General features: G+C 50.7%; 9 protein-coding genes across 9 annotated transcripts; 4 read left to right on the forward strand and 5 right to left on the reverse strand.

The window, feature by feature from the left end:
• Window positions 1–62: 62 nt before the first annotated feature.
• On the reverse strand, window positions 63–878 carry CCOS01_07172 (alanyl-tRNA synthetase; the record flags this gene model as incomplete). The annotated part of the gene is made up of 1 exon (XM_060455339.1): window positions 63–878. The coding sequence occupies one exon, from the start codon at window positions 876–878 to the stop codon at window positions 63–65; it is 816 nt and encodes a 271-aa protein (XP_060315039.1).
• A 1,094-nt stretch (window positions 879–1,972) lies between these two features.
• Window positions 1,973–2,751, reverse strand: CCOS01_07173 (uncharacterized protein; the record flags this gene model as incomplete). Its single annotated transcript, XM_060455340.1, has 2 exons — window positions 1,973–2,541; window positions 2,598–2,751. 2 exons carry the CDS (start codon window positions 2,749–2,751, stop codon window positions 1,973–1,975), a joined length of 723 nt encoding a protein of 240 aa, XP_060315040.1.
• Window positions 2,752–5,032: 2,281 nt separating this feature from the next.
• On the forward strand, window positions 5,033–6,098 carry CCOS01_07174 (uncharacterized protein; the record flags this gene model as incomplete). The annotated part of the gene is made up of 2 exons (XM_060455341.1): window positions 5,033–5,144; window positions 5,305–6,098. 2 exons carry the CDS (start codon window positions 5,033–5,035, stop codon window positions 6,096–6,098), a joined length of 906 nt encoding a protein of 301 aa, XP_060315041.1.
• A 4,089-nt stretch (window positions 6,099–10,187) lies between these two features.
• On the forward strand, window positions 10,188–11,522 carry CCOS01_07175 (uncharacterized protein; the record flags this gene model as incomplete). Its single annotated transcript, XM_060455342.1, has 5 exons — window positions 10,188–10,279; window positions 10,350–10,512; window positions 10,598–10,683; window positions 10,806–11,136; window positions 11,202–11,522. 5 exons carry the CDS (start codon window positions 10,188–10,190, stop codon window positions 11,520–11,522), a joined length of 993 nt encoding a protein of 330 aa, XP_060315042.1.
• A 517-nt stretch (window positions 11,523–12,039) lies between these two features.
• Window positions 12,040–12,678, reverse strand: CCOS01_07176 (zinc-binding dehydrogenase; the record flags this gene model as incomplete). Its single annotated transcript, XM_060455343.1, has 1 exon — window positions 12,040–12,678. The coding sequence occupies one exon, from the start codon at window positions 12,676–12,678 to the stop codon at window positions 12,040–12,042; it is 639 nt and encodes a 212-aa protein (XP_060315043.1).
• An 80-nt stretch (window positions 12,679–12,758) lies between these two features.
• Window positions 12,759–14,622, reverse strand: CCOS01_07177 (uncharacterized protein; the record flags this gene model as incomplete). Its single annotated transcript, XM_060455344.1, has 3 exons — window positions 12,759–13,029; window positions 13,580–14,155; window positions 14,348–14,622. 3 exons carry the CDS (start codon window positions 14,620–14,622, stop codon window positions 12,759–12,761), a joined length of 1,122 nt encoding a protein of 373 aa, XP_060315044.1.
• Window positions 14,623–15,352: 730 nt separating this feature from the next.
• Window positions 15,353–16,702, reverse strand: CCOS01_07178 (C6 zinc finger domain-containing protein; the record flags this gene model as incomplete). Its single annotated transcript, XM_060455345.1, has 2 exons — window positions 15,353–16,555; window positions 16,637–16,702. The coding sequence occupies 2 exons, from the start codon at window positions 16,700–16,702 to the stop codon at window positions 15,353–15,355; spliced, it is 1,269 nt and encodes a 422-aa protein (XP_060315045.1).
• Window positions 16,703–17,322: 620 nt separating this feature from the next.
• On the forward strand, window positions 17,323–18,354 carry CCOS01_07179 (uncharacterized protein; the record flags this gene model as incomplete). Its single annotated transcript, XM_060455346.1, has 3 exons — window positions 17,323–17,497; window positions 17,589–17,837; window positions 17,912–18,354. 3 exons carry the CDS (start codon window positions 17,323–17,325, stop codon window positions 18,352–18,354), a joined length of 867 nt encoding a protein of 288 aa, XP_060315046.1.
• A 910-nt stretch (window positions 18,355–19,264) lies between these two features.
• On the forward strand, window positions 19,265–24,784 carry CCOS01_07180 (ABC transporter; the record flags this gene model as incomplete). The annotated part of the gene is made up of 14 exons (XM_060455347.1): window positions 19,265–19,755; window positions 19,989–20,299; window positions 20,379–20,602; window positions 20,676–20,955; window positions 21,022–21,255; window positions 21,314–22,053; window positions 22,119–22,281; window positions 22,376–22,735; window positions 22,818–22,941; window positions 23,040–23,111; window positions 23,178–23,228; window positions 23,296–23,360; window positions 23,422–24,508; window positions 24,568–24,784. 14 exons carry the CDS (start codon window positions 19,265–19,267, stop codon window positions 24,782–24,784), a joined length of 4,419 nt encoding a protein of 1,472 aa, XP_060315047.1.
• Window positions 24,785–24,830: the final 46 nt, after the last annotated feature.

Here is a 24,830-nt window from a genome sequence, read left to right on the forward strand (position 1 = left end):
ATGATACACCTGGAACGCTCATCATTCGTGTACCCAAGCCGTCTAAATCGTCTTTCACCTTTTTATTTCACCGCGTAGCTGACCTTTGACTTCCCTTTACTCCTCGAAATCTTCTTCACGACAGTTTCCCCGCACAAATCCGTCGTGTCGACATGCGTACCACCGCAAGGATACACCTCGGCGCCCACAATCTCCACAACGCGAAACTTCTCCCCGGGCGGCGCAAGACTCCGGTCCGGAATCAGCCTCTCGAGCCCCCGCGCCCGGAAATCGTCCTCGTCCCAGAAATCGACCTTGACCGGCATCTTGGCCGCCAAGAACTCATCCACCTTGCCCTGGATCGGCTCCTTCCATTTCCCATCAATGAGGCCCTGGAACTCGCATGATGCCGAGTCCGGGAAATGCGACGCCTTGAGCTCGTCGAAGCCCTCGACTTCCTTCTCGAGGAGGTGCCGTACCGCTGCGCCGAGGACGTGTCCTGCTGTGTGGAGGCGGGAGTACAGCAGTCTCTTCTCGACGTCGATGGCTTGCTCTACCTCGTCGCCCTCTTTAAATACCGCGTCTCCGTTGAAACGTCCGAAATGTAGGACTTGGCCGTCGCGTACGGCGTCCATGCGTACAGAGTTGACGGCGAAGGAGGAGCCTGCGGTGGCGGTCATGGAGCCGATGTCGGAGGGCTGGCCGCCGCCTTGGGGATGGAAGATTGTTTGTTCCGTCACGACTACGTGATCTTGGTCGCTTCCATCTTTAAAGAGTCCGCGATTGGCTTCTTCGAGGTCTGCAAAGGGGCGGATGGCGGTGACGATGGTCTTGAGAGTGATGAGTTTTGCGTTGTGCTGGAAGGCCAGGTATGTTCTGGCTGCTGCTGTCGATGCCATCGTTGTGTCTGTGTCTGTATCTATGTATGAGGCCTTTCTGTTCCGAAGGCGATCTGAGAATGAAACTGTATGAGACGATTTCAACGTCTGGATAAGCGCCTATGATAGCTCTATAGAACTGGTGAGTAATTGCGATGTCTCTTCTTCTTGGCTATTCTAACCGGTTCTATAGCCGGCGGGTTGACATGAAGGGCGCGAGTGATGATGAAATGTGGTCCGAAAGGCACTTTGGTAACATGAGATGGGGCCTCGGAGCGGCGCGTGCGCGCTCTTTCAAAGCAATTGACAGGGATTGATTTTCTCATCCCCCTAAGAGGGGCTTTAAGAGCCGCCGTCCACTTAACCTCTTTAAATATTGAGTCAGGTTATCAACTGATTGTAGGTCAAGTAGAACCAACACAAGCTTTGCTGATGAGAAGTGGACGAGCAAACCGGGCACAGACTGTACTCATACGCCAGAATAACCATTGCGTGATAATTTCTTTGTACATTTTCGGCGGTCGCCGCACCCACGCAGGAAGACACTAGAGACAGTGGCGAGGCACTCTATTCTTGCATCCGGCTGCTCACCTTTGAGTTGCTGACTTCGAGTGGTTAGATGAGACCTGGATGTTTTCAGCGTAAGCAGCATGAGCAACGGTCTGACTTTGCCCCAGGAAACGCCTTGGCAGCTCAGGCTCCTTGACAATCTACTTATGCGTGATGCCCATTTAGCAATCGCACCAACTGAGCCATGCTAGAATCAGGCAACTATGAACAAAGCCTAGGTAGCTAAAAACGTTTCTTGTGTGAGTGAAAGCTATGCGCTGTGGAACAGAGTTATAGATGAATGTAGCTCATACTTTCGGAAATCCTGCCCTGCATAAAGATCTTGGAGCGTTGCAAATGTAGTTCGGCGCGTCACTAGCATCTGGCCCGGCTGAAGGCGGATCGATCACAGAGGATTACGACAACACTTCATTCGCTACAAAAACTATCTCAATGAATCTCTTGATCATGAATTTCCCTGAGAATTGAATGAAACATTGACAGTTCGAACTTCCAGCCTGTTACAATCCGTATACGTGTTGTTGGTTCAAACCATTTTAAGCTACTCAGCCATGATTGCCTCCTTTCGATGCCTTAGATGCCTTCGATGCCTTCGATGCCTTCGATGCCTTCGAATTGGCGGATTCGACTGAATGCCACGAGTTCAGGGAATTCTTGCCGTTTTGACCTATGTCGCCTCTGTCCATACGCAGGTGATTCAAATCGTGCTGATAGTCATTCTCTTTACTATTGACTTCGCCTCGTGATGCCCTTGAGCCTGGGAGATTTGGCGCATTTCGCTGTTTTTCTTTTAGCTCCTTGCTCTGCTGGGAGCGGTGAGAGTTTAAGGAGTCCTGGCAACCTGTACCACATTGTTTGGCATTGGCTCTGTCGAGATTGTTAATGTATTTTGCGTCGTCTGGTCGTAGTTGATCTCTATGAAACTTCTTGTCGTCGGCCTTTAATTCAGCTTTCGTCGGCTTCTTGTTTGCTCTTGGGACGATTGAGAGATCATTGTTGGGAGAGACGTGAGTGATCTCCTTGTCATAGTGCTGGATGGGCAACCCGGCATCTTCGGTGTCTAAGCCGAGGACATCAACCACAGCCTCATCCCTAGTTTGAAGGTCGGGCTGATCTGTGACCAACATATCAGAATCAGTTGGAAAGGTCTTGAGGCTTCTTCAACTTTACCTTCTTCCCCTACTTTGATTTTGATATTGTTCGTATGCATGCCATTTCTGAATGATGGCGCCGAGGCGTAGGAGAGATCGGAGGAGACGACGATGGGATGTGCGGCTACAGAGGCTGCAAGGGTCTCCAAGAGGACGATAATGACGAAGTACATGTTGTGCAACTGGCTTTTACCTGGTCGTAGGATAAGAATGTAAGGCAGCGGAGTGCTAAGGTGACTTGCAGAGATAAAGGATCAACACGATGTCTTCAAGTGGGCTTAATGCTGCTTAAATTTGTTACGCAGAACTTTCTTTCAGTTTGGGAAAAGATAGCTTCCAGTTGTGGCATGACTCGCTCTCATTCGAGCGTGGAAAGTATCGACTCAAAGAACAGTTAAACATCCGGTTAAGATTTATATTAGCGCCGATATTGAGTTAAGCTAGAGCTTTTGTGTTGTTCCTTACTAGATAGAGTTAAGCAATAGAAGTGAGGCTAACATGCGACATTTCTAACGAGCGATACTTGCTAAACTAGAATTTTTAGAAAGGAAACTAATTTTCTAGCAAGCTTTCAGGGCAGTTGTGGTTGCGAGACTGGTCTGCGCTGTTCGAGATCGAAGCCTTGAGGGATGAGCTGTTTGAGAAATCCATAGAAGTTAAGATAGGCAAATTACCCCTCTCCAACCCATGGTTCACCAATGATCCTCGTTAACTCAATTCTTCGCAGTACACGTACGCTCCTAAGCAGTCGGCACCTTAAAATTCAGAAAATCCCTGCCCTCACTCCGCACGCCATCAATACCATCACAGACGAGCGAAGACACACCGCGTGAAGTGTGACGCGGCCGGCAACTTTGTAAATGACCAGATAACGAGCCGATAAATCGCACTGTGTGCTCCTCAATGATATTTTGGAGCTTAGATGTCGCTGTGGCGGGGTGTTTGGATGTACTGGGAAGAGTGTGCGCTTAGATCTGCGATTTGAACCTCATACTTTCACCACGTCGCAAATAGGGACAGGATATTAAACTTATGCCTGTCTACAGATTCGTAAGTGCACCTGGAACTCTTGATCGGCCGTCGAAAACCGGCCGTCGAAAATTCAGATCAGTATTTAGGCTCGAAATTTTACTTTAAGCCTTACAAGCCTTATGATATAAGCTGTGGGCTTCTGATTCTTGCATGATGCTGAGTTTACGCGCACTTTTGCGGAAATGCCCCTAACAATGGCTGCTTCCCAAATACTGCATATCAATGTATGCACCTAGTAAGGTCTCTGAAGCCCAAATGTCGCTGGTTCAATTCCAGTTACCGGCACACAAGATCCTTGGTTCATGAATCTGTGGCAAGTAAAGGGAGGCGGAAAATCTGGCCGAAGCTTAATGGGAGAGTGGCAGAAAGATTGAGACGATCATGATGCCAACCACCTCACCAATAACAATACCCTTGGTGAAGAATCCGACATGATTGTTCTTTTGGCTACATTCGTAACATGATCACCAAGCGACCCAATCTTACTCCGGCCGGACCTCACACGGACTGAATACAACGGCAAGCCCACCGTAGTACTGGCTGCAGCATACTTTAGGCAGAAGAGGAAACGCCGGAAACGTGAGAGCGGTGGATATCAAACTGGAGGACGACCAGAGATTTTGTTAAAGCGCCCAATCCCGTCTCGACGGAAATCGCGGATTAGAACGAAAATCCACAACCACGGCCCCATTGATGGGGAGAAAAGAGGAAAGTTCGGGCATTCAATGACTTGAGTCCAATCTAACGGTACAGGGCTGCTCCAAGACCCTTTCAAAGGCGGGCACTAATCACTTTTGCTGGTGGACGTGACACAGCTGACCCAGCTTTGGTGTCCAATTGCCGGTGTTGGCCTTGCTGGTAGAAGCTACTGGAATGTTCTCAGTCAGCTTGAGCTCCTTCCTGATCATCACCGGCTTCGCATTTCCATGGAATGACCCATGACTGACTGTTGAGCCAGAATAAACCAGGAAGCAGATCATGATGGCCACACGTAGTTGGTCGAGCCAAGAATTGCTGCGGAGGCAGAGCGACAGGTTCCTTCAAGATTTGTGACCCCTTCCAGAGGAAGAGAAAGACACGCTCCGCCGATAAGCCCATGCATGTGCTTCCATATTCTACATCATCGAATCGCTTAACGCCCGAGTGACGTATGATTTGGTTTCGCGGAAAGGCGCGGGCTTGGATACGCAAGTCCAATCGAAAGAGGAAATTGGATCTCAAACTACATGTACGTCTCAGCATGCGGAACTCATAATAAGATCAGGTTGATGCTTCGATGCTGAGAGTGGTCCTGTGTTTCTGTTCCACAACACATGTGGCCAACTTTTCATCGGCATGGGCCGAGTACAGCATTTGTTCCACCATCCAGGAAGTGGCTCATGAACCAAGGGACGACCGCCCTGAGTACATATACTGCAGACGATGCCCGAGCATACTATTCACCACTATTGCCAGGAATCTCACAAGCACGTTCACCGCAAGAAAACGGCCATTAAAATGCCACAATCCAAACGGACAGTACAATCAGATAAAGGTAATGTTGTCTTCCCAAGTATTAAGCCTCACCAACGTTGACATTTCTTAAGTTTGGGCTAGTCTCATCACAAATATGAGTTACCTCCCCGGGCTTCTGACCTTACATCATTCCCTCCTGGCCTCGGATACAAATTACCCCTTCATCGCTCTTCACACAGACTGCTTTCCCGAGGAGGGCCGCGCCGCCATTGCTGCCAGAGGGATCCCCCTCCAACGGGTTCCACGGCTAAGCCCCTCGAACACAAGAGACTACTCAAGCGAGCCACGTTTTGAAGACACATGGATCAAACTGACCGTCTTCTCTCTCACCGCGTACAGCCGAGTCGTCCTCCTAGACTGCGACATGCTCGTGCGCAAGAACATGGACGAGTTGATGCTGCTGCCACTGAATCCCGCCGGCACCACCATCACTACCGGCACAAAGGTCTTCGCTGCCGGTCACGCGTGCACCTGCAACCCCCTCCAGAAGCCTCACTACCCGGCCAGCTGGGTCCCGGCCAATTGTCCGTTTACGTCTCACCACGCCGACCCTGATGCAGCCCAGACCAACGGCAAGGATCTTACTCAGCAGCCACTTGGGCTTCTAAACAGCGGTCTTCTCGTCGTGATCCCCTCCAAAGGTCAGTACGAGGCGATAGTAGACTGTGTCAAGACCGCACCTGCAGAGTGGGTATTCCCTGACCAGGACCTCCTCGCCAATCTGTTTCGTGGACGATGGGTGGGGTTGCCCTACGTTTACAACGCACTGAAGACGCTGAGATGGAACGGCGTGCACGATGCTATTTGGAGGGACGAGGAGGTCAAGAACATTCACTACATCCTTAGCCCCAAACCTTGGGCTGATCGTGAATGTGATACATCGGATCACGACGAGTCCCATCAGTGGTGGTGGGCGGCGGACAGGAAGCGCAGGGCACGGGAGGAAGCCGATGGGATTTCTGATGGGTATTGAAACATGCAAAAGAATAATTAATTGGAATTTTTGTGTATGCCATTGACAATAGATTCATATTATGGTCCTTCACAGATCTTCCACGCTGCGGATGGTGCTACGTAATCGGATACCTATGCAACCCGAACACAGACTAAGAAATGCCAGTACGTGAAAACACTAGGAAACTACATGGATACCTTGCAAGTGAACGGCATATGACTTTCTTCAACAGACACCAGGAGCCTTGATAGACAAACGATCCCTAGGTATCCTTATTGTTTACTCAGTGAGCCAATGGGCGGTGGCCCCAAGTACTCAAATGTTGTACGCCTGAGTCAATCATCTCTGTTTCTCTAGGTAGTTACGAGAAGAAAAGTTTTTACTACTGTAGCTTGCTTGACCTATTGTAAGGCCTTTGGTTAGGTGCCGCAGTGTTCACATAATACGCCCAAGGTGTGTTCTGGGTTACTGGGTTTGAGTTAGACATCTACTTAAGTAGCCAAGCACTTGCTGCTGGCCTTCTTGATCACACGTGTGGTAACTACCCCTATTACTTGGGAAGGTTCTAGCGTTTCTGATCGCGAAACAGCCGTAAATTTGACAAGTGGTCCTCTGTATGGAATAGGCTTGGCGCACGCCAAGTCATTTGTTGTCGCTGTAAGCTTGTATGTCTTGTCCGTAGCTATCGTCAGCTCCCTCGGTGTTCTTATCGGATCAGCTGTATTTACTTGTCTAAGCGCGGTCGGATTTCGCCTCACCGTTGCGGAACGCAACCAGATTTTCCAATGCCAGACGCAGCCAAGCCAAGGCTGGTGCCGTATACTTGGGAGGCCGATGCGTTGGAAGACCATTTGGAGTTGGGCATGCATGTATTTCGTATTCTTCATGGAAGCCTGAAAGTAAATGGAAGATTCAGACGATGACTATCAGTATCGGCTTGGATGCTATGGTGACGAGAGAGCACGAGAAGCTTTGTGGGCTAGGAGAGCAGGATCGAATAAAGCTTAAGGAGGTCGTTGCCAGAGCTGCTGGCTTCTATTGATGTAGTAGCAATCGATTGTCATAACTGAGAATACTTAAATACCAGTGATTATAAGTGGCTTTCTCTTAATATTTGAAAAATAAACTCCTCTATCCGATGTGAACTTCAAAATGGGGTATTGATCACGCCGGTAGAGATCTCTGGACAGTAAACTGGAGTCGGCGCTCGTAATAAAATTTAGAAATTAGCCTGAAGTCAACAAGGTGCTAAACAACAAAGATGGCGTCAAGAAATGGTATTCCTCTGTTGCCACACAACTACCATAATCTTTGCTTCAAGACCAGAGAATCTTTGTGGTTTTCACTTGCCGCTGTCGGGTTTTATGACGGTTGAAATGCGATCGGTCTGAAATTCTTCACCCCATACACCCCTACGTTGCTGACTCAGAGGGGTCGTCCAGATTGGGCTTGTGAGTGGTTGCGGCAAAGTCTTTATGCGCCATATCAACCGCCAAGATCAAAAGAAGCGAGGCTTTTCCCGCCTTCAAACGGTCGAGAATGGATGATAAATGCATCCGTTAGTCGATGCGAGTGTAAAGAAGCACACTCTAAGTTCCTACATCGGGTGGATTTAAGCTTCATCTCCGCTGGCTGTCAGCAATGCCACCGGAAGAACTACCTACAGTCGGTCTCGGTTTGACAGAAGCTTCAAGCACGGACCGGCATCCGGCAACCGGCCGCTACAGGGGGTTATTTCAGAAGCTTGCATCCGTACTCCATTATAGCCGGCCTTTTTCCTCGTGGGGAAACAGGAGAAAGATTTAGGCGCAAATCTCGGCCGTTCGCCGAAGACATGCCGCTTCGATCCTTGGCGACTGGCAACCGCGCGGTCAGTTGTAGTCAGATCTCCAGACGGTAGTCTCCATGCCTACCTTGGAACCTGTAAACCTTGTCAATTCTAAAGCAGCAATGGTAATTAAAAACTTAGACAGCAGCTTCCGAATCGCGTCTGATGGACTGCATGTTGGTACGCTCCTTTAGCTCGGTCTCTCCGTCCCCAATGCCTTTACCTGGTACAAGAATCGCGATAGATCACTGATCTTTGCGGCTGCGAGTCTTTGACACAACCTCAGAGTAGCGAGGCCGGCAATGAGGCCCTGGAAGACATATTGATAATAATGAGGAATACGTCATCCTAGGTGACGATAGCATTGGCGGCCTATAGCTGACTTCGGTATATCGCCCGGCTTGGTGCGCTAGTCTTGCAACTTCGGACCAGTTGGTGACGCGGTCTGTTAGGGTTACATCGCGGCCATTGTTCAATCGTCAATGTTGCCAATGCTCGTTTCTTTTTTTCTCAAAAAAAATTCCCCGCTAGAGTGGAGCTGATGTCGGATGAACTATGAATTTACTGCTAGCTATGTAGTTGTGCTTCATGAAACAGGTTGCCGAAATGGAAATGTGATATTTTTTCTTGCACGTAAGGTAAGCAATGGTGAGGTCTAAACTTTCCTAAAGCACCTCGCGTACGCTTTAACTCTGCTATCAAGAATGGCTCGGGACTGTTAACCTATTAAAATCTTACAAAAGCATAGGTCAGCATAGTATGTAGTAAGGAGGAGGAAAGGGGGCGGAAGGGGTGAGCCTGGCAGGGGCGGAGCGGGGCGGATATGGGTCCGTGTTTGTCATGAAATGCGCGTATCCGCGGGGATGCCGTTCACAGCATGGACGAGGTAAGTAGGTCTTGAAAAGGCCTCCAGTGATTATTGAGTTGTAAAGTAAGAGTAATAGCGATGTTCGTGTGGCAACTTCCCTTTGGAGAAACGCTCCTATCTAAGACGGAGCCTGATCATTGCCCTGGATTGGAAAATGCTAGATCTTGATTACTGATATCCCCGAAAAAAACATTGTGTCCAGCGATATCCGTACTTTGTAGGAACATCGATGCCCCTGCATGTTCTTCGTGGAGACCACGGATATACTTAGTTAGAGTACGGCCCGATCATGGCCCACTACAAAAGGTGTGCTTGCATGCCTTCGGATGTACCCGTGGCCGCGGGAGAGGATCTCAGGCACCGCCTCCACGAAGAAAAGCTTAAAAGCCAAGAGTCGAAACGGAGTAGGATATGACTCGCTCTACGTGCTCGAAGAACAGATATCGGAGGGATGACAAAGCTGACCGTGAAGATTAGATTAAGTTGTTCAGGGGTGAGGTAGTTATCACAACAGAGAATTGACCAGCGGACGGAGTGCGGCAAGTGCCACAGATTGCAACATCTTGAACCCACTCCGAGAACGCAATCTCCGCCACGGTGGCGGAGTACGTTCTTATTTTTAATGGTATGCCCGGACGTTAGCCGCGGTCAGTTTGACATCTTATGGTTATTGCGGCATGTTGACCAACCACCAGGTCACCTACCTACCTACATCAGAACTGCATGAGGGTTCCAATGTGTAAAGTAGACAAGGTTGCTCTAGTAGCAGTCCACACTTTCTCAACCAACATGACGAACCACATGTTGATTTCACCAGGAACATTGGGCCCACAACCTTGTGCTTGCCATATCGATCTAAACCTAAGCCGCACTAGTCTATACTCAGCATCGGACTACGCGTCCTAGACTTTAGATCAGGACAGCGACTCGTGTAATGTAGCATTCTAAGTGATGGAATAACATCCCCAGAAGGCCTTATCTCTGTCCCCTAGTGGAATGCAGCTAGAAGCGCGGGTAAGGAGATGTGCCTCGGTGGGGGTAATGGATGCTCTACCTTATGCAGCACGGGGGTCTCGGTCGGCCTTAACCGACTTGGCGTATTGCGCCATGCTCAGGTACGCAACCACAGCAAGTTCGAATGGAGGCTGACTGCCGGGCAGCTTATTCTTGGCCAGAAATGATCCAGGTAAACTGAATGCCTCCATAAAGTCTGTATACTAGGTAGAATCTGGTCTAGATAAATAGATGTTCATCTGTCCCAAGAAGTGGATGTCTCTTTTCCGGGCAAGTTCACAGTCTTTACTACGATTGCCACTAAGTAATTATCACTCGCTCTTTTACTACAAGTCATTCTCTACAGTCACTCTTTTTTATCTCTTTAAAGTTAGAAGATATTCGCCCACTAGCAAAGATGCCCTCCCTCTTGTCCACAGCCATCACCATTCTGGCTGCCTCTCAGGGGGTTCTAGCAGCCTGCACTAATCCTTCCGTCCGCAAATCTTGGTTGGTGCCGCCCTCTTCACCTGAGAGAACGAGGCTATGGAGAGGAAGTTCGCTAACACGAATCCAACAGGTCCGCCCTGACTGACGATGAGAAGACCTCGTACATTAGCGCGACCCTTTGCTTGATGGACCCTGCCCAGGCTCCTGCCAAGACCGGGTATGCTGGCTCCACGACTCGCTGGGAAGAACTCCAGGCTGCCCACGTCTCTCAGGCTCAGTTTGTTCACTCTGTCGTAAGTGTTAAGGCCCATTAAGCGTCGAGTGAATTAGGCGAGTACACGATCAAAAACGAAGGCTAATGCAGAATTTGTTGTTTAGGGCGCCTTCTTCCCTTGGCACCGTTGGTACATGACAGTCCAGGAGAAGCTCCTCCGCGATGAGTGCGGCTACACTGGCCCCATGCCGTAAGTGACTCATTACAAGCCACTTCATCCCTTTTGCATTAAAGGCTCTTCTATGGGCTTGACATAGATGCATCATAACCATACCTGGGTGATACTGTTACTAACGAGTGGGCCACATACAGATACTGGGACGAACAGGCTGAGCAAGCCGTCCTGCCCTTGGAGAACGCGAGCATCCTGAACGCCAGCGCCACGGCCGGCTTTGGCTCCGCTTCCCTTGACGCGAACGGCTGCGTTGTTGATGGACCCTACACCAATGTCAGACTGACTCTCGACACCGAGCTCAACCGTGTTGCCCCTGTCTGCCTGAGCCGTGACTTCAAGCAGAAGGAGTACGATCAGGTCGCTCAGAAGATTATCGATGCATGCATGGCTCTGGAGGACTATGTGAACCTGAACAACTGCTTGGGTGCCTCCCCTCACACTGGTGGCCACTACGCCATCGGCGGTACTGTAAGCAACTGCTCCATTCTCACAATGCGCACCTTTTCTGCCATGAGACTAATGGCATCCCTCAGATGGACGACCCCTCGCTCTCACCCGGCGACCCGCTCTTTTTCCTCCACCACACCAACCTGGACCGTCTCTGGTGGCAGTGGCAGGCTCAGAACGAGTCCCGTCTGACTGATATTGGCGGTAATAACGTCGCTCAGGGATTCTTCTGGTCTAGCGTGCAGCCCTCCTCCCTCGGTGTCAACGCATTCCTGCCCTACTTCAATGACAATGGCAATGAGACCACGCTCAACCATGTCATGTGGATGGCTGGTATTGCCGAGAACATCACCATTGCTGAGGTTATGGACATCAAGAGCGATGCCATCTGCATCGAGTACCAGTGAGATTACACGTAGTGAGGTCTGTATCGAGAGCAACTTGTCTTAGCTTCTCGTTTGGAGTTAGACTCTAATTAGACAGGTTCTATGGAGGTGTGGATGAGAGAATTGCGATAGTTTCCGCTTTGGGCTGAGCGAAAATTGCATCTACATTTAATATGGGCGGATGGATATTATATAGACTGCGTTGCTTCAATGGAAAATTCTTATACCCAATTCCCATGCCAGACTATTATTACTGCTGAACTTTCGTTCTTTGATCGGTTGATCCTTAGAGGCTTTCGCCTGCTTTCGACCCTTGCGAGAGGAAAGAATCCAAGAATATTCATGGCGAGTGTCTCATGGCGGACATCCGTACCATGAGATGTTCCCCATGTCATAAACGCTGTACGTAACGATAAGGTATTATAAGAGTGATCAAGTACAATGGAGACAGCATTCCGGAATTCCCAAGCTTAAGTGTGATTATGCGATTGTTTGAGGCAGATCCTAGATAATAACCAACAATGACAGAACTTGCTTCTCAAGTCTTGTTGACATGAACGATAATCTTTCCCGTTGTACGTCCTTCCCTAAGCTTCGCATATGCTCTTGGTGCGTCGCGCCACTCAAATTTTTCATCAATCAACACTCGTACTTTTCCCTCTACTATCAACCTGCTAATTGAGCTCAGATCCTCTTGGCTCGGCGTTACCCTCACGGATTGAAACTTCCTCTTACCACTACTGAAGAAACCTGGCAACAGGCTTCTCCGCAACATACCTACCATCGACTTTGACATACCAACCTGCACGAACACTCCCTCTGACTTGAGGAAATGCGAGCAGCTTTCGTACAAGCCCTCTGTGCTGCCAACATTGTCTACAGCGATATCGAAAACACTCCCCTTTCTTTTGAGTTCGGTAACAACGTTGAGTTTGCGGTAGTCGATAACTTCATCAGCCCCGAGACGTTTGCAAAGATCGACCTTTGCCGTCGAACAAGATGCGACCACATAGGCACCGGCAGCCTTTGCGAACTGGATAGTGAAGGAACCAACACCGCCACTTCCACCGTTGATAAAGACTTTAGACCCTGGCTTCAACGACTCTTTTGGAAGAGATTGAAACGCCGTCAACCCAGCGGTGCCTATAGCAGCTGCATCGTCGTGGTCGACGCCCATAGGGAGCGGCGCAATGTTGGGGGAGGGAGCGACGAGGAGCTGACCCAGACTACCAAACCGCGGGAGCTTGGTCCCGATGCTCAAGGCCCCGAAGACAACCTGACCCTCGGAGAATCCGTCGGCACCGTTTTTGGAACGGATTCGGCCACAAAAGTCTGAGCCTGGACTGGTGTCTCCGGCTGGAGCATGAACTTGCCAAAGACTGGGATCTCGGGCAGCTTGTACTCAACGGGGTTGATGCCCGCTGAGATGACTTCGATGAGGACATGGTCTTTGGAGAGCGATGATGCATCTGGTGGGATCGCGTTTTCGTTGAGAGTGAGGGAGTTTTCTAGTGTCTCCTTGATGGAGCTGTATTGCCAAGCTTGCATCTTCACTGGCAGAATCGAAGGGAGGTGTGCGGCGGAAGTTGTGCGTTATAACTTGGTTTCAAGTCAGATAACCCTGCAGGGAACGTAAAAAGGTAATGCTTGAGTGAAAGTCTTAACAGAAGATTGAAGATCGTCAACCAGCCTCAAGTGCCAAGTATTAATTCATATATCATTGCAACTGATCTCGATACGGATGCTGTGAGCGTCAAAGGAAGTCCGCACCTAGTCCGTCGGATTACAGGGGTCATTTAAAGTTATCTCGGGTTCGGATTGACCCCTGGTTGGAAAGCTTGTTTGCAGGGGCCTCACACCCTCTGTGCCTGAACCACTAGACGAAATAGAATTGGGCATCTTTTGGTCTTCATGGACAACCGGCGGAGTTTTGAGAAAAGAGGAATGCGATTGATAGCTAGCTAAGAAACTGCCAACTTCCCCCGGCGAGTCTCCGACGAAGCGAGATCTACTTACTAATACCCCTGAAGGGAGGCTAAACCTGGTCAACACGCTTACTCCGACTTTATCTCCTCTACCAGCTAAGTGTGTTGGGGTGAAGAACCTCCATGTTATCAACGATGCCAAAGTCGCGAATGCCACCACCGGGCGTGTAGACACTTCCATTGTACGCAACAGCCGCCATGCCGTGACGAGGGGTGTTCATCGGCTGAAGCTTCTCCCAGGAGTTGGTGCGCGTGTCGTACACCTCCGTTTCGTTAAACACGAAACCAGCCTCCGGATCCAGATTTCCTTCGCCCCCAAAGGTGTAGATTCGTTGCCTGACAATAGCCACTGAGACACCACCTCGAGGGGTAGGCATTCGCGCTCGCTCGCTCCACTTGAGCGTCTTGAGATCGAGGACGTAAACTGTGTCGCGGACTGCCGTCTGGCTACGGAAACGGCCGCCGACGACGTAAAAGTTGTTTCCGATGACGCCACCCCCGGCGTGCTCGCGGCCTTCAGGTAGACTAGGTAATGGCTCCCATTCCTTTGTGATAAGATTGTAAGACGAGACAGTATCGACAGTCTCTTGGAGCCCATCTTCTCCGAGCTCGAGCAGACTGATGCCGCCGGCAACAATAATCCTATCGCCAGTGACACCAAGGATGGAACTGCCCCTCTCCGTGCCATTGGGCATGGGAGGGAGCTCAGTCCACGTGTTGGTCGCAGGATCATACTCGTAGCAGTTTGGAAGCGCGCGGAAGGCCGCACCGCCGGAGAGTCCGCCGAGAATGTAGATCTTGCCGTTGGCCGCAGCGGCATTGGCGTGGTTCATAGGGATCGGGAGGGGCGCGACGAAGGACCACTCGTCTTTGGGAACGTTGTACACCTCCACAGAGTCAATTGTGGAGACACCAGTCGGCTGGCTTGCGTCGGGTTCGATGCCGGCAACAACGTAGATACTATCGCCGAGAGCCACGGCGGCGTGCTCCTGGCGAGGACCGCCGACCAAGGGTTTGAGTACTTCCCACGTCTCGGTGGTTGCTAAGGTGCACTTGGAGGGCGCAGGGGCGGCAGCTGACTGTCCACTGAGGAGTGGCAGCAGAGCGAGACAAGAGGCGAGGTGCTTTGTCAACATGATGAAGTGATAAGGTAGAGATAGGTTCAATGTGGATAATTAAAATGTGATGTCTTCAAGTCAAGATGTCTGATGTGATGACGGTTTTGAAGAATGATCGAGATTAGCTCTCTGGCTTTATACAAATTCGTCACCCCTTCCCCTGGGTATCAACATCATGAAATCCAACTCATTTTCTCATCATATGGTCGTAACGAGCGCCAAGGTGCTCCATCAGGAGTGAATGGCTGTCTTCAGCAGCACAGCCTCAAGGAACTACAGCAGACATGGTATTATTGAGAGCGAAAAGGCTGGACTCCAAGCAAGATGATCAAATTACTGTGGTCTCGGGAACTTTGAACTGTCCGTGTGGCCGTAATGGAAGCCATGCGCAAAGAAGACTGCTGTCGTAGATGACATCTTGATGTAAGGTAAACCGCCTTTTGTTTCGGGTTCGGATTGATACTGATTCTTGGCAACGGAGCAATTTGTAAGTCTCCATGAATTGCCTCTCACGCCAGATTGCGCACGATGATTCCTATGTCTCTTGGTCTCTTAAGTCTAGTACTATCCATTTTCGACATTTGTAATCATACCGTGTCTTGATTTAGGCAACCAGCGGGGTACGAGGAACAAGGTACGTAAAGCTTCTATTTGAGAATATAGATGGCTATCAAGGTCATGGTAGGAAATGAAATCAGCTGATATACCTAAATCGAAGAATGACCACGGGTTGATTCGGTTCTCCGCCTCATTTAACACTCGTCAGAGGGATATCTCCGTTTTGACTAGCTAGCCTTGGGTTAACATAGTCTTCTGGCCACTTTATCTCATTGCGCCAACTTGGCGGAAGAGATCTAGTTATTGCGGCAAGCAGGTGACGTCCCCACGCTTTCATGAACCAAAATTGAGATCCCGCTGCATGAAGGACGGTACAATAATGCGCAAGAATGACTAAAGACGCAGGGTCTCTGACAACAAGTAAGGCCATGAAGTTTTCACGCAAAACCATGGGCCAAGACACGGCAACGTTCAACTCGGGAGTGATAGAAGATGCCCGTTCAATGCTATCCCGGAAGCCCGAGATTGTCTCGCTGATGACATTCTTAATCTCCGGACTAACGTTTTGCTGATCCAATCCACACTCGATTCGCGAGATGTTCTCTTGCAGCAATGTTAGTAACTCGTTGCCGCCTAGATACGGATTGCATTGCATGAAGTCCTTCAATATGCCATGTCGCACATTCTCCCTAGCCGAGGCCATGACACTGCTGACACCGCGGATGAGGGTAAAGACCTCCAAGATGTCATCAACTTCTAGTTGCCGGAAGGGACTATGAAGCGTTGGACCAGAGGCAGCGAAGGCGCCAATAAAGAGTAATGACGAAGCAGCGAAGAGAGCGTCGCAGTTCGCAGGCGTGACGTGCGAAATCTCAGCCTGAACTCCACGAATTGCATGGTGTTGGTGCTGTAACGCCAAAGATAGTTTCTCCTGACGCTGTTGTTGTTGCTGCATATGAGCTCGCGTGAAGAAAGATCCAAGTGGTTCCATGGTTGCGAGGTGAAAGGCGGAGACTGCGAGGATCTGATGCATGAGGTAGGGCGAGTCCGCTGCCACTGCCGGAACCTTATCGCGCCAGGTGTGAAGGTTGGCACCGGGTAAGGTTGCGGAGGTTACTGAGGTGAAGTGGTTCATCAAGCCGAGATCCATCATCCAGGGGTAGGCGTTTTCGGTCACGGGTCCGACGGGGAAGTCTGCCCCTAAAGAGGGCGGGGGTGTTTTCGATGAGGCTCCTCCTGGTGGGGTGCTCTTGGATGAGATGGTCGACGAGTCGTCTCCGTGGCCATCTAGAGCAGAGGCGCGGATTTGCGAGCCATCTTGAATTGAAGATGGCGCCAGGCTACACTCGATCTGTAGTCTGACGCATGCGCCACAAGGTCGATTCTCATCGCACTGAAGCTATGTTAGCCTTGGGTTGTCTTCTTGGTGGGAAGAGGTGGAACAAAGCGGAGACAAGACCATGGCCCGACGCACCTTGACCTTTCTCTGTTTACAGTTGGAACAACCGTTACGGGACTTTTTGTGTCCAATTCGCGGCATATTGGGCAGAGGCGAGGGACACAACTAACTGGGCCGGTTTCTTTCGATTATCGACTCGAGACTGCAGAGATAATGGACTGGGGCGCCCGAATCCGAAGCCGATCGACCGCTCATACATATTTATCTATCCTTAGTGTGCAGACTGGGTTGCGGAGATTTGATTTCTAAGAGCCGCGGACTTTCTAAGCTTAGACAGTGGGTGAATCAACACCCGCGACAAAACCTAGTCAGTGCTAAACTTACACGTATTCGACGCAAGGGCCACCAGTCATTCGAACATCAGCCAAGACTTAAGCCAAGAGATTGACAACTTCAAGACATGAGATATTAATATCGACAGAACAGCAAGCATAGCCTCAATGATGTTTACGAAGAGCCTGCGGGAAGAGATATCGATATCAGAAAAATCGTTGATAGGTCATCGAAGCCAAGGAAGGATATGCTACTAGCAACGCGATGTTTATATAACCATGAGGTGGAACATCATGCCAAATTTCCATTACTTTATCCAGGAAAATACCTATTATTGCAACAACTTCGGTTTCTCGTCAAAGACACCATAGAAGAGTGCTTCATTGTCTGAAAAAAAGTCTATACTTCATCTTCGAGGTCACCCAACCATGGACTCACCAACAGATAACAGCCCCGGCGAGTTCGTCTTCTACCACTACGACCCTTCTCTTCCGGCAGCATGCATCTTCATCGCCCTCTTCGGCATTTCATCCGCGCTGCACCTTTTTCAGATGATCAAACTGCGGGCCTGGTACTTTGTTCCCTTCTTGATTGGCTGCTGCTGTAAGTGACGCTTATCGACACAGATCCATGGCTCCATGGGCGCATCTTGCGATAGAAATACCTTTCACTTATTGATATTCCAATTTCACAGTTGAAATCGTGGGCTACATAGGCCGTGCATTATCCGCAACAGAAACCCCGAACTGGTCGACGACCTCGTACACGATCCAGAGCCTGACGCTCCTTCTCGGGCCCGCGCTCCTTGCTGCGTCTATCTACATGGTCCTGGGCCGTCTCATTCGCTTCCTTGAGGCCGAGCACCTGGCTTTGATCAGAACAAAGTGGTTGACCAAACTCTTCGTCTTAGGCGACGTGATTTCTTTCGTGACGCAGGGCGCAGGTGTGTTCCTCTCCATCTCTTTAATAAGAGACTTCAGACCCGCGGGTAGTCGGGCTAATACATACCTTGAATAGGCGGTGCAATCCTGTCTAGAGCAAAATCCCTATCCGACGTCGACCTTGGGGAGAACATCATTATCGCCGGCCTCGCAGTTCAAATCCTCTTCTTCGGAGGCTTTATCGTCGTCACCTGTCTCTTCCACTATCGCATCAACCAAAACACCACTGATCCCTGCAACTCTGCCTCCTTGCGCTGGAGACCGTTCCTCTGGATTTTGTATGGCGCAAGTCTTCTGATCATGATCCGTTCGGTGTTCAGGGTTGCCGAGTACGTAACTGGTAGCAACGGAGCGCTGATGGCAAGCGAGGTGTACATTTACGTCTTCGATGCGGCGCTGATGTTCCTTGTTGCTGCCGTGTTTAATGTGTTCCATCCGGGTACCATTATACAGACAGAGAACAAGTTGACGGCCATCTCGGAGAGTAGCGTGCCTCTTGATTTGCAGACGTTTACTTAGGTGCTGTAGTTACCTGCTCCCTGGCGCTGAGCTTGGGTCAACGGCGGAGACCATGATACTGAACGCTCGTGAAAGCGGGGGATTTTCGTGGACATCGAGCGGTTCAGCAAAAACGTTCAGAATCTTAGCAATTGACATCACATGTGGGACTTGAGTTTGATAGACACGGATCATTACCTTCTACTTGGACCCTTGAACTGCAGTCTTGGGCTATTTTATGTTCATACAGTTTGCTCTCACGACCCGAAGAAGTCTCGTAGGCTCGTCAAGTCAACTCATTCCGTTTTGCTGTGTGGTTGCGGCACAGCAACAATCAGCCAGGGGTGGGTGGCTTACCCCTCAAGGACCATACACCTCATCGATTGTTCCTCGCCCTTTCAGCGTGTTTATCCGTGTCGACTCCAGCAAAGTCGTTCAAGATTGAAATTCCTCGTCCCAGAGACACCAGCACTCTAAATCCTCTCATCAGGGAAGCAATCCATCGAGTGACATATGTGAGCCTGACGCCATCTGGAAGTCCGTCTCTTCCCGATGTTATCGTCTGCTGACAGGGAAATCTTTTCGGGGGAGGATCACTATACGAGTGCCAATTAGGCTCCTTCAGGCAGGTGAACCGTCAGCCTAAAGCGCCGAGAAACATGCTTGGGGAACGTTAAGACCGGCTACTCCCGATTGTCCGGGGTCTCTGTCCCAGTCTTACAAGTTCGAGACTGCCCTGCTGCGAATCCTTCGCCAAAGGGGACTTTTGTCGGGTCGTCGCGGTCTCGCGGTGGTCAGTCATTCTTGGGCGCGACATCTTACTGTCGAATGTGGTGGACTATCAGCGAGGCGGTAAACGTCGAAGCAAATCGAGCCGCAATCGCTTCATAAGAATACTCAGCGACCGGCGATTCTGTCGCTTGAGCCTGCGATGAACTCTCTGATATTCACACCATCCGCAACGACCATGGAGCTTAGACACAGCCAACAGGTCATCCCGAACGACGCATTTGCCTGTTCCGATGATTCACCGTGGAGCTCCGTGCTGTGCTATCAAGGCTATGACCTCAGTCCTCTCCTTGAGGAAATCATCTTCTCCATCATTCCTTGCTCAATCGCATTGGTTTCGGGGCTTCATCGTCGACACCAGCTCCAGGCTAGAGCAGTGGTCTCACATGGACACATCCGCCCAGTGGCTAACCTGGTTAGCCACATCGCTTTAAGCTTCCTTTTACTTTTGATTGCACCCGCCTCAATCGCCATCGTACCAATCGCTGTTGTTTTGACTTCTGGCATCGTCAGATATGCTGGGCAGCAGAGCGACGCGTGGATGGGCCAAGGGTCAGGTCTTCTCACGCTCAAACAGGCATGTTCCGATAGATCTGAGTTGGTAGAGTCGACGAGGCTAATTTACGGCAATAGGTCCTATGGCAGGCTCTCATGGCAATCCAAATCATCTTATTAATGAGAGCCGCCCTTGAAAGAGACCGTCAGAGTCAATTTAGTGTCAATCTTGCTTCTTGGATCTTGTCGGTTACGACGAGCATTCTCTTCACATTGCTATCGGATCAAGAGCACCGCAAATCACTCGCTCCATCAGCCCTCCTCCAGCTTTTCCTACTAATAACCATATTTCTCGACGCAGCTCGCGTGAGAACGGCTTGGCATCTATCACCACAGAATAACGAGGGATATATCGCGCTGCTCTTGACAGTCCAAGTCATCCTCAAGGTACTCTTACTCGCGGCCGAATCTGTGTCAAAGCCAGTCATCCTCGCCATACCTGCTCGTCGGGTCTCCCGAGAGGAGACATCGGGTATCTTTGGCAAGAGCTTCGCGACATGGGTCAACCCTCTGCTGCGGTTAGGGTGGAAGAGGAATCTCTTAGCAGAAGACCTTGATCCTCTTGATGGAGACCTTGATGGAGAAGCGGTGCTTGAGCGGCTTTCCTCAGCGTGGAAGAATGGTACGTAAATCTCCTCATCTCCTCCTGATAATTGTGCTGCTTTTTGAGTGACACCTGGTACTAATTGATGATCCCATAGTCGATCAGGACAAGAATCACGCCTTAGTCATAGCGGTCCTCAAGGCCTTCCGAGCCGAGCTCCTCTTCATCCATATCCCGCGCATCGGTATGGTGGCTTTTGGTCTAGCACAGCCCCTTCTCGTGCAAACCACAATTGGGTACATCCAAAATCGCAATGACGAGCCCATTACCTACGGCCAAACCCTCGTCGCTGCCTTTGCCATCACATACCTCGGCCTAGCCGTACGTGCCACTATTCCGAACTTTGGCCAGCTGAGAACATAGGACTAACCACACGCCTCTCGCATACTTACAGATCTCTACTAGATGGTCCGGCCAACTCACCCATCGCCTCATTACCCGCATCCGCGGCGCCCTCATTGCGATAATCTACCAGAACATGCTCACCCTCCGCGCGGAGACAGGTAATTCCCAAGCGGCAGTCGCGTTGATGAGCACCGAGGTTGAGCGGATCACGGTGGCGTCTCAGTGGTGCGTCGCCATCGTCCCGAATCTCATCCAGCTCGGGTTCGCCATGTGGATAATGAGCGAGCAGCTTGGGGCTGTGAGCGTTGCTCCCATCATCATTGCGCTTCGTAAGTCAATCATTTTCCGACAGCTCTGATATCTTGGACCGTTTGTTTGTCTAACAGATTTGACAGTTAGTGTGTCGGCCGGCATCAGAACGGGCCAGTTGATCCCGCCGCGGCAGAGGAGGTGGATGCAGGCGATCCAGAAGCGTGTTGGCATCACCACAGAAGTCATCGGCTCAATTAAGGGCGTCAAGATGAGCGGCCTGACTAGTACAGTCCAGGACCAGATTCAAGGTCTCCGAGACTTTGAGCTGGATGAGTCCAAGAGGTTCAGAAGAGTGCAGATTCTCAACGTTCTCATCGGTCAGTTAGGCAATCCGTTACCCCTGGGCGGCGGCATGTCTAAAACTATATGTACCAGGTCAATTTCCATCAATCATGACTCCGTCTATTACCTTCGCCGCCTTTGGCATCATCTCAAAGTTATCCGGCGGTCAGCCGCTCAACGTAGTCCAGGCTTTTACATCACTCAGCCTCCTCGGTATCCTGATCAACCCCGTCTCCGAGCTAGTCATGATCCCAAACAACCTCGGAGCCGCCATCGGATGCATAGACAGAATCCAGGAGTACCTCGTCAAAGAGAAGCGGGTGGATTATCGCCTCTTCAAGTCAAACACCTCTCCAGACACCGCGGCGCAGGGAAGCAACGGAAACAGCGAGCCGTCGCAAACCGACAGCGAGGTCCGACCCCTGATCAAAGTCTCGAACGGTTCCTTCGGCTGGCACAAAGACCAAGCCATTCTCAAGTCACTAAACCTCGAGATCCGCCGAGGGAGTCTCACAATTGTCGTCGGGCCCGTCGGCTCCGGCAAATCTACATTGCTCAAGTCCCTCGTGGGGGAGACCTACCGTACCTCAGGGTCGGTGGAGTATGCAAGCTCAACGGACGTGGCATACTGCGACCAAGACCCCTGGATCCTGAACCAGAGCATCAAGGAAAACATCATCGGTAGCGTTGCCACGCACGACACGACTGACTTTTACAGCACGGTTATTCGAGCATGCCAATTGGAAGAGGATCTCGATCTACTCCCGCAGGGTGACGAGACCATAGTTGGAAGCTCAGGCTCGGCTCTCAGTGGTGGTCAAAAGCATCGGATTGTACGTATACTCACTCAAGCCTTTTTCGAGATCAGGTACAACATGATATTGACGATTTTCGATAGGCACTTGCCAGAGCCGTTTACAGCGGAAAGCAAATCATCATCATGGACGATAACCTGAAAGGCCTCGACTCCAAGACGGCCTCGAAATGCTTCAGCGCCCTGTTTGGCACTGATGGAATCTTGCGTGGGGAGGGTAGGGCTGTGATCTTTGCGACGCACAATGGTGAATAACCCTCATATCTGCTCCAGTGCCCCTGATATTTTGCCATCAAGATGTATGAACGAACAAACACTGACATAGTCAATGATGACCACAGCCTCATGGCTTCGTGCTGCGCACAACATTATTTCCCTCAGCAGCGACGGAATCATCTCGGAGATGGGCTTATACGAAGACCTCTACAAGACCGGAGGCTACGTCAGTACTCTTAAGGTCACCCAGAAGAGTGACCACGAGAATAGCGATTCGGAAGAAGCAGAAGCAGAAACCCAAGAGCATGCCAACAAGAATGACAAGGCTGCCGCGGCTCGCAAGCCAGATGACTCTCTCAAAATAAAGACTCGTGGCGCAGCGAACACGAGTTCGCTCTTGTATTACATCAAGTCAATGGGAATCACACCCTTTGGGCTTTTTGTGGTGATGGTCGTTTTTCAGACAATCTGCAGAATCATGCAACGTAAGATCGCATCCAGCTTCCATTTCGCTCGGCTATCAGTCTCGCCTTGGAGCTTTCTCGAAGATTATTAATTCAATCCTAGGTCTCTGGGTCAAATTCTGGGTCGCTGCCAACGAGAAAGGAGGACAAGATAACCTAGGTTTGTGGGTTGGCGTCTACATCCTCTGGGGCACCTTAACGGAAATGGCTCTCGCCATCGAGTGCTAGTGAGTCCCATACCTCGTCAAATCCCTCCTACCTATTCCCACCTACCTATATAGAGGCAGGACTTGAGTTACTGACAGAGTTGTGTTCCGCTCTCAAGCTACTTCCTCGTTATCATTGTTCCTCACTCGGCTAAGGGGCTTCACTTTAGCGTTCTCAAAGCCGCTCTCTCGTAAGATTTGTTCTGTTTTGCCTCTTTGACTGGAATGAAGATATCTGACGTCTGAACTGTTGCCAGAGCGCCCCTGTCTTTCTTCATCAAGACCGATACAGGCATTATTATTAACCGGTAAGCCTACCTGTACTCTCCCTCCAGTACCATCTAGACCCTCAGCTGACCTTGATGCTCCATCCAGATTCAGCCAAGACATGAATCTCGTCGACCTCCCCCTCCCTCTCGCCTTCATGCTAACCTTTGACAGTAAGCAGTCAACTTTCGTTCCTCCCATCTCCTCAAGTCCGGTAACTAACACCATAAACAGACCTCACCCTCGCAATAGCAGACATAACCCTAACAACCCTCGCCACACCAACCCTGTCCCTCTCCATCCCCATTCTCATCCTCTTTCTCTACCTTCTCCAACGAGTCTATCTCCAAACATCCCGTCAAATCCGCCTGCTCGACCTCGAGACCAAATCCCCGCTCTTCTCGCACTTCATCGCGTCCGCCACCGGCCTCATCACCATCCGCGCCCTCGGACCCCACTGGACCTCCCGCGTGCAATCGCAGAACCTACAACGGCTAGATCTCTCCCAGCGCGCCTTCTACGCCATGGGGAGTCTGCAAAAATGGCTTCTACTAGTACTGAACCTCGTCGTTGCGGCGTTGGCGGTGTTGTTGGTGGCGTCTGCTGTTGTGTTAAGGGACCGGATCGATGCGGGGTTGCTCGGTGTCGCGCTTGTGAGCGTCATGACGTTTGGACAGCTGTTGACGCTGTTGTTGAACTATTGGGCGCAGCTGGAGACTAGTTTGGGTGCTGTGGCGAGGATCAGGGAGTTCGAGGCGGAGACTCCATCCGAGGAGAACGAAGATCATGACGAGGATCCTGCGGTGAAGAAAGAGTGGCCTTCCAGGGGGCGGATCGACATGCGGGACGTGTCCGCAGCGTACGATGACCATCAGGTTCTCAGCGACGTCAATCTCACCATAGAGCCTGGCGAGAAGGTAGCCATCTGCGGACGAACGGGTAGCGGGAAGTCTACTCTTCTCGCGCTCCTGCTTCGACTTCACGAGCCATCTACTGGTGTGATTGAGGTAGACGGTGTAGATATCCGCAGCGTACCCGTCACACGACTTCGAGAGACTCTCGTCGCGCTGCCACAGGATCCGCTCTTCCTACCCGGGCCTGTTCGTCTCAACCTAGACCCGTTTAACTCTTGCAAAGACGATGCCAATATCTGGAATGCTTTGGAGAAGACGGGGCTGAAGGCTCTATTCGAAGACAAAGGAGGTCTCGAGGCCGATCTGAACACTGACTGGCTGAGTGCAGGACAGAAGCAGCTATTTTGCATGACCAGGGCCATCTTGAGGGACAGTCGTGTCTTGCTGCTGGATGAAGCGACAAGCAGGTGAGTCTTTGCTCTCTTTCTTCACTCCGAGGCGTCAAGCACGCTAACATTTACCAAAGTCTCGATCAAGCCACAGAACAGATCGTGCAAGATCTCATCGGCAGCGAGTTCCAAGGCTGGACAATCATCGTTATCGCGCATCGACTACGGGCTGTCGTGGACTTTGATAAGGTTGTTACGCTCCAGGATGGGAAGGTTGTCGAATTTGATAGTCCCAAGAAGTTGCTCGAGGACGGAGGCACGTTTGCTGCGATGTGGAAGCTTCAAGAAGGTTGAATGATTACTGTCTTCATCGGCCTCTTGCGCAAAGATGGTGGGTTGC

Source organism: Colletotrichum costaricense (assembly GCF_030867565.1).
Source record: "Colletotrichum costaricense strain IMI 309622 chromosome Unknown Scaffold_6.1, whole genome shotgun sequence".
NCBI classification, from domain to species: Eukaryota; Fungi; Ascomycota; class Sordariomycetes; order Glomerellales; family Glomerellaceae; genus Colletotrichum; species Colletotrichum costaricense.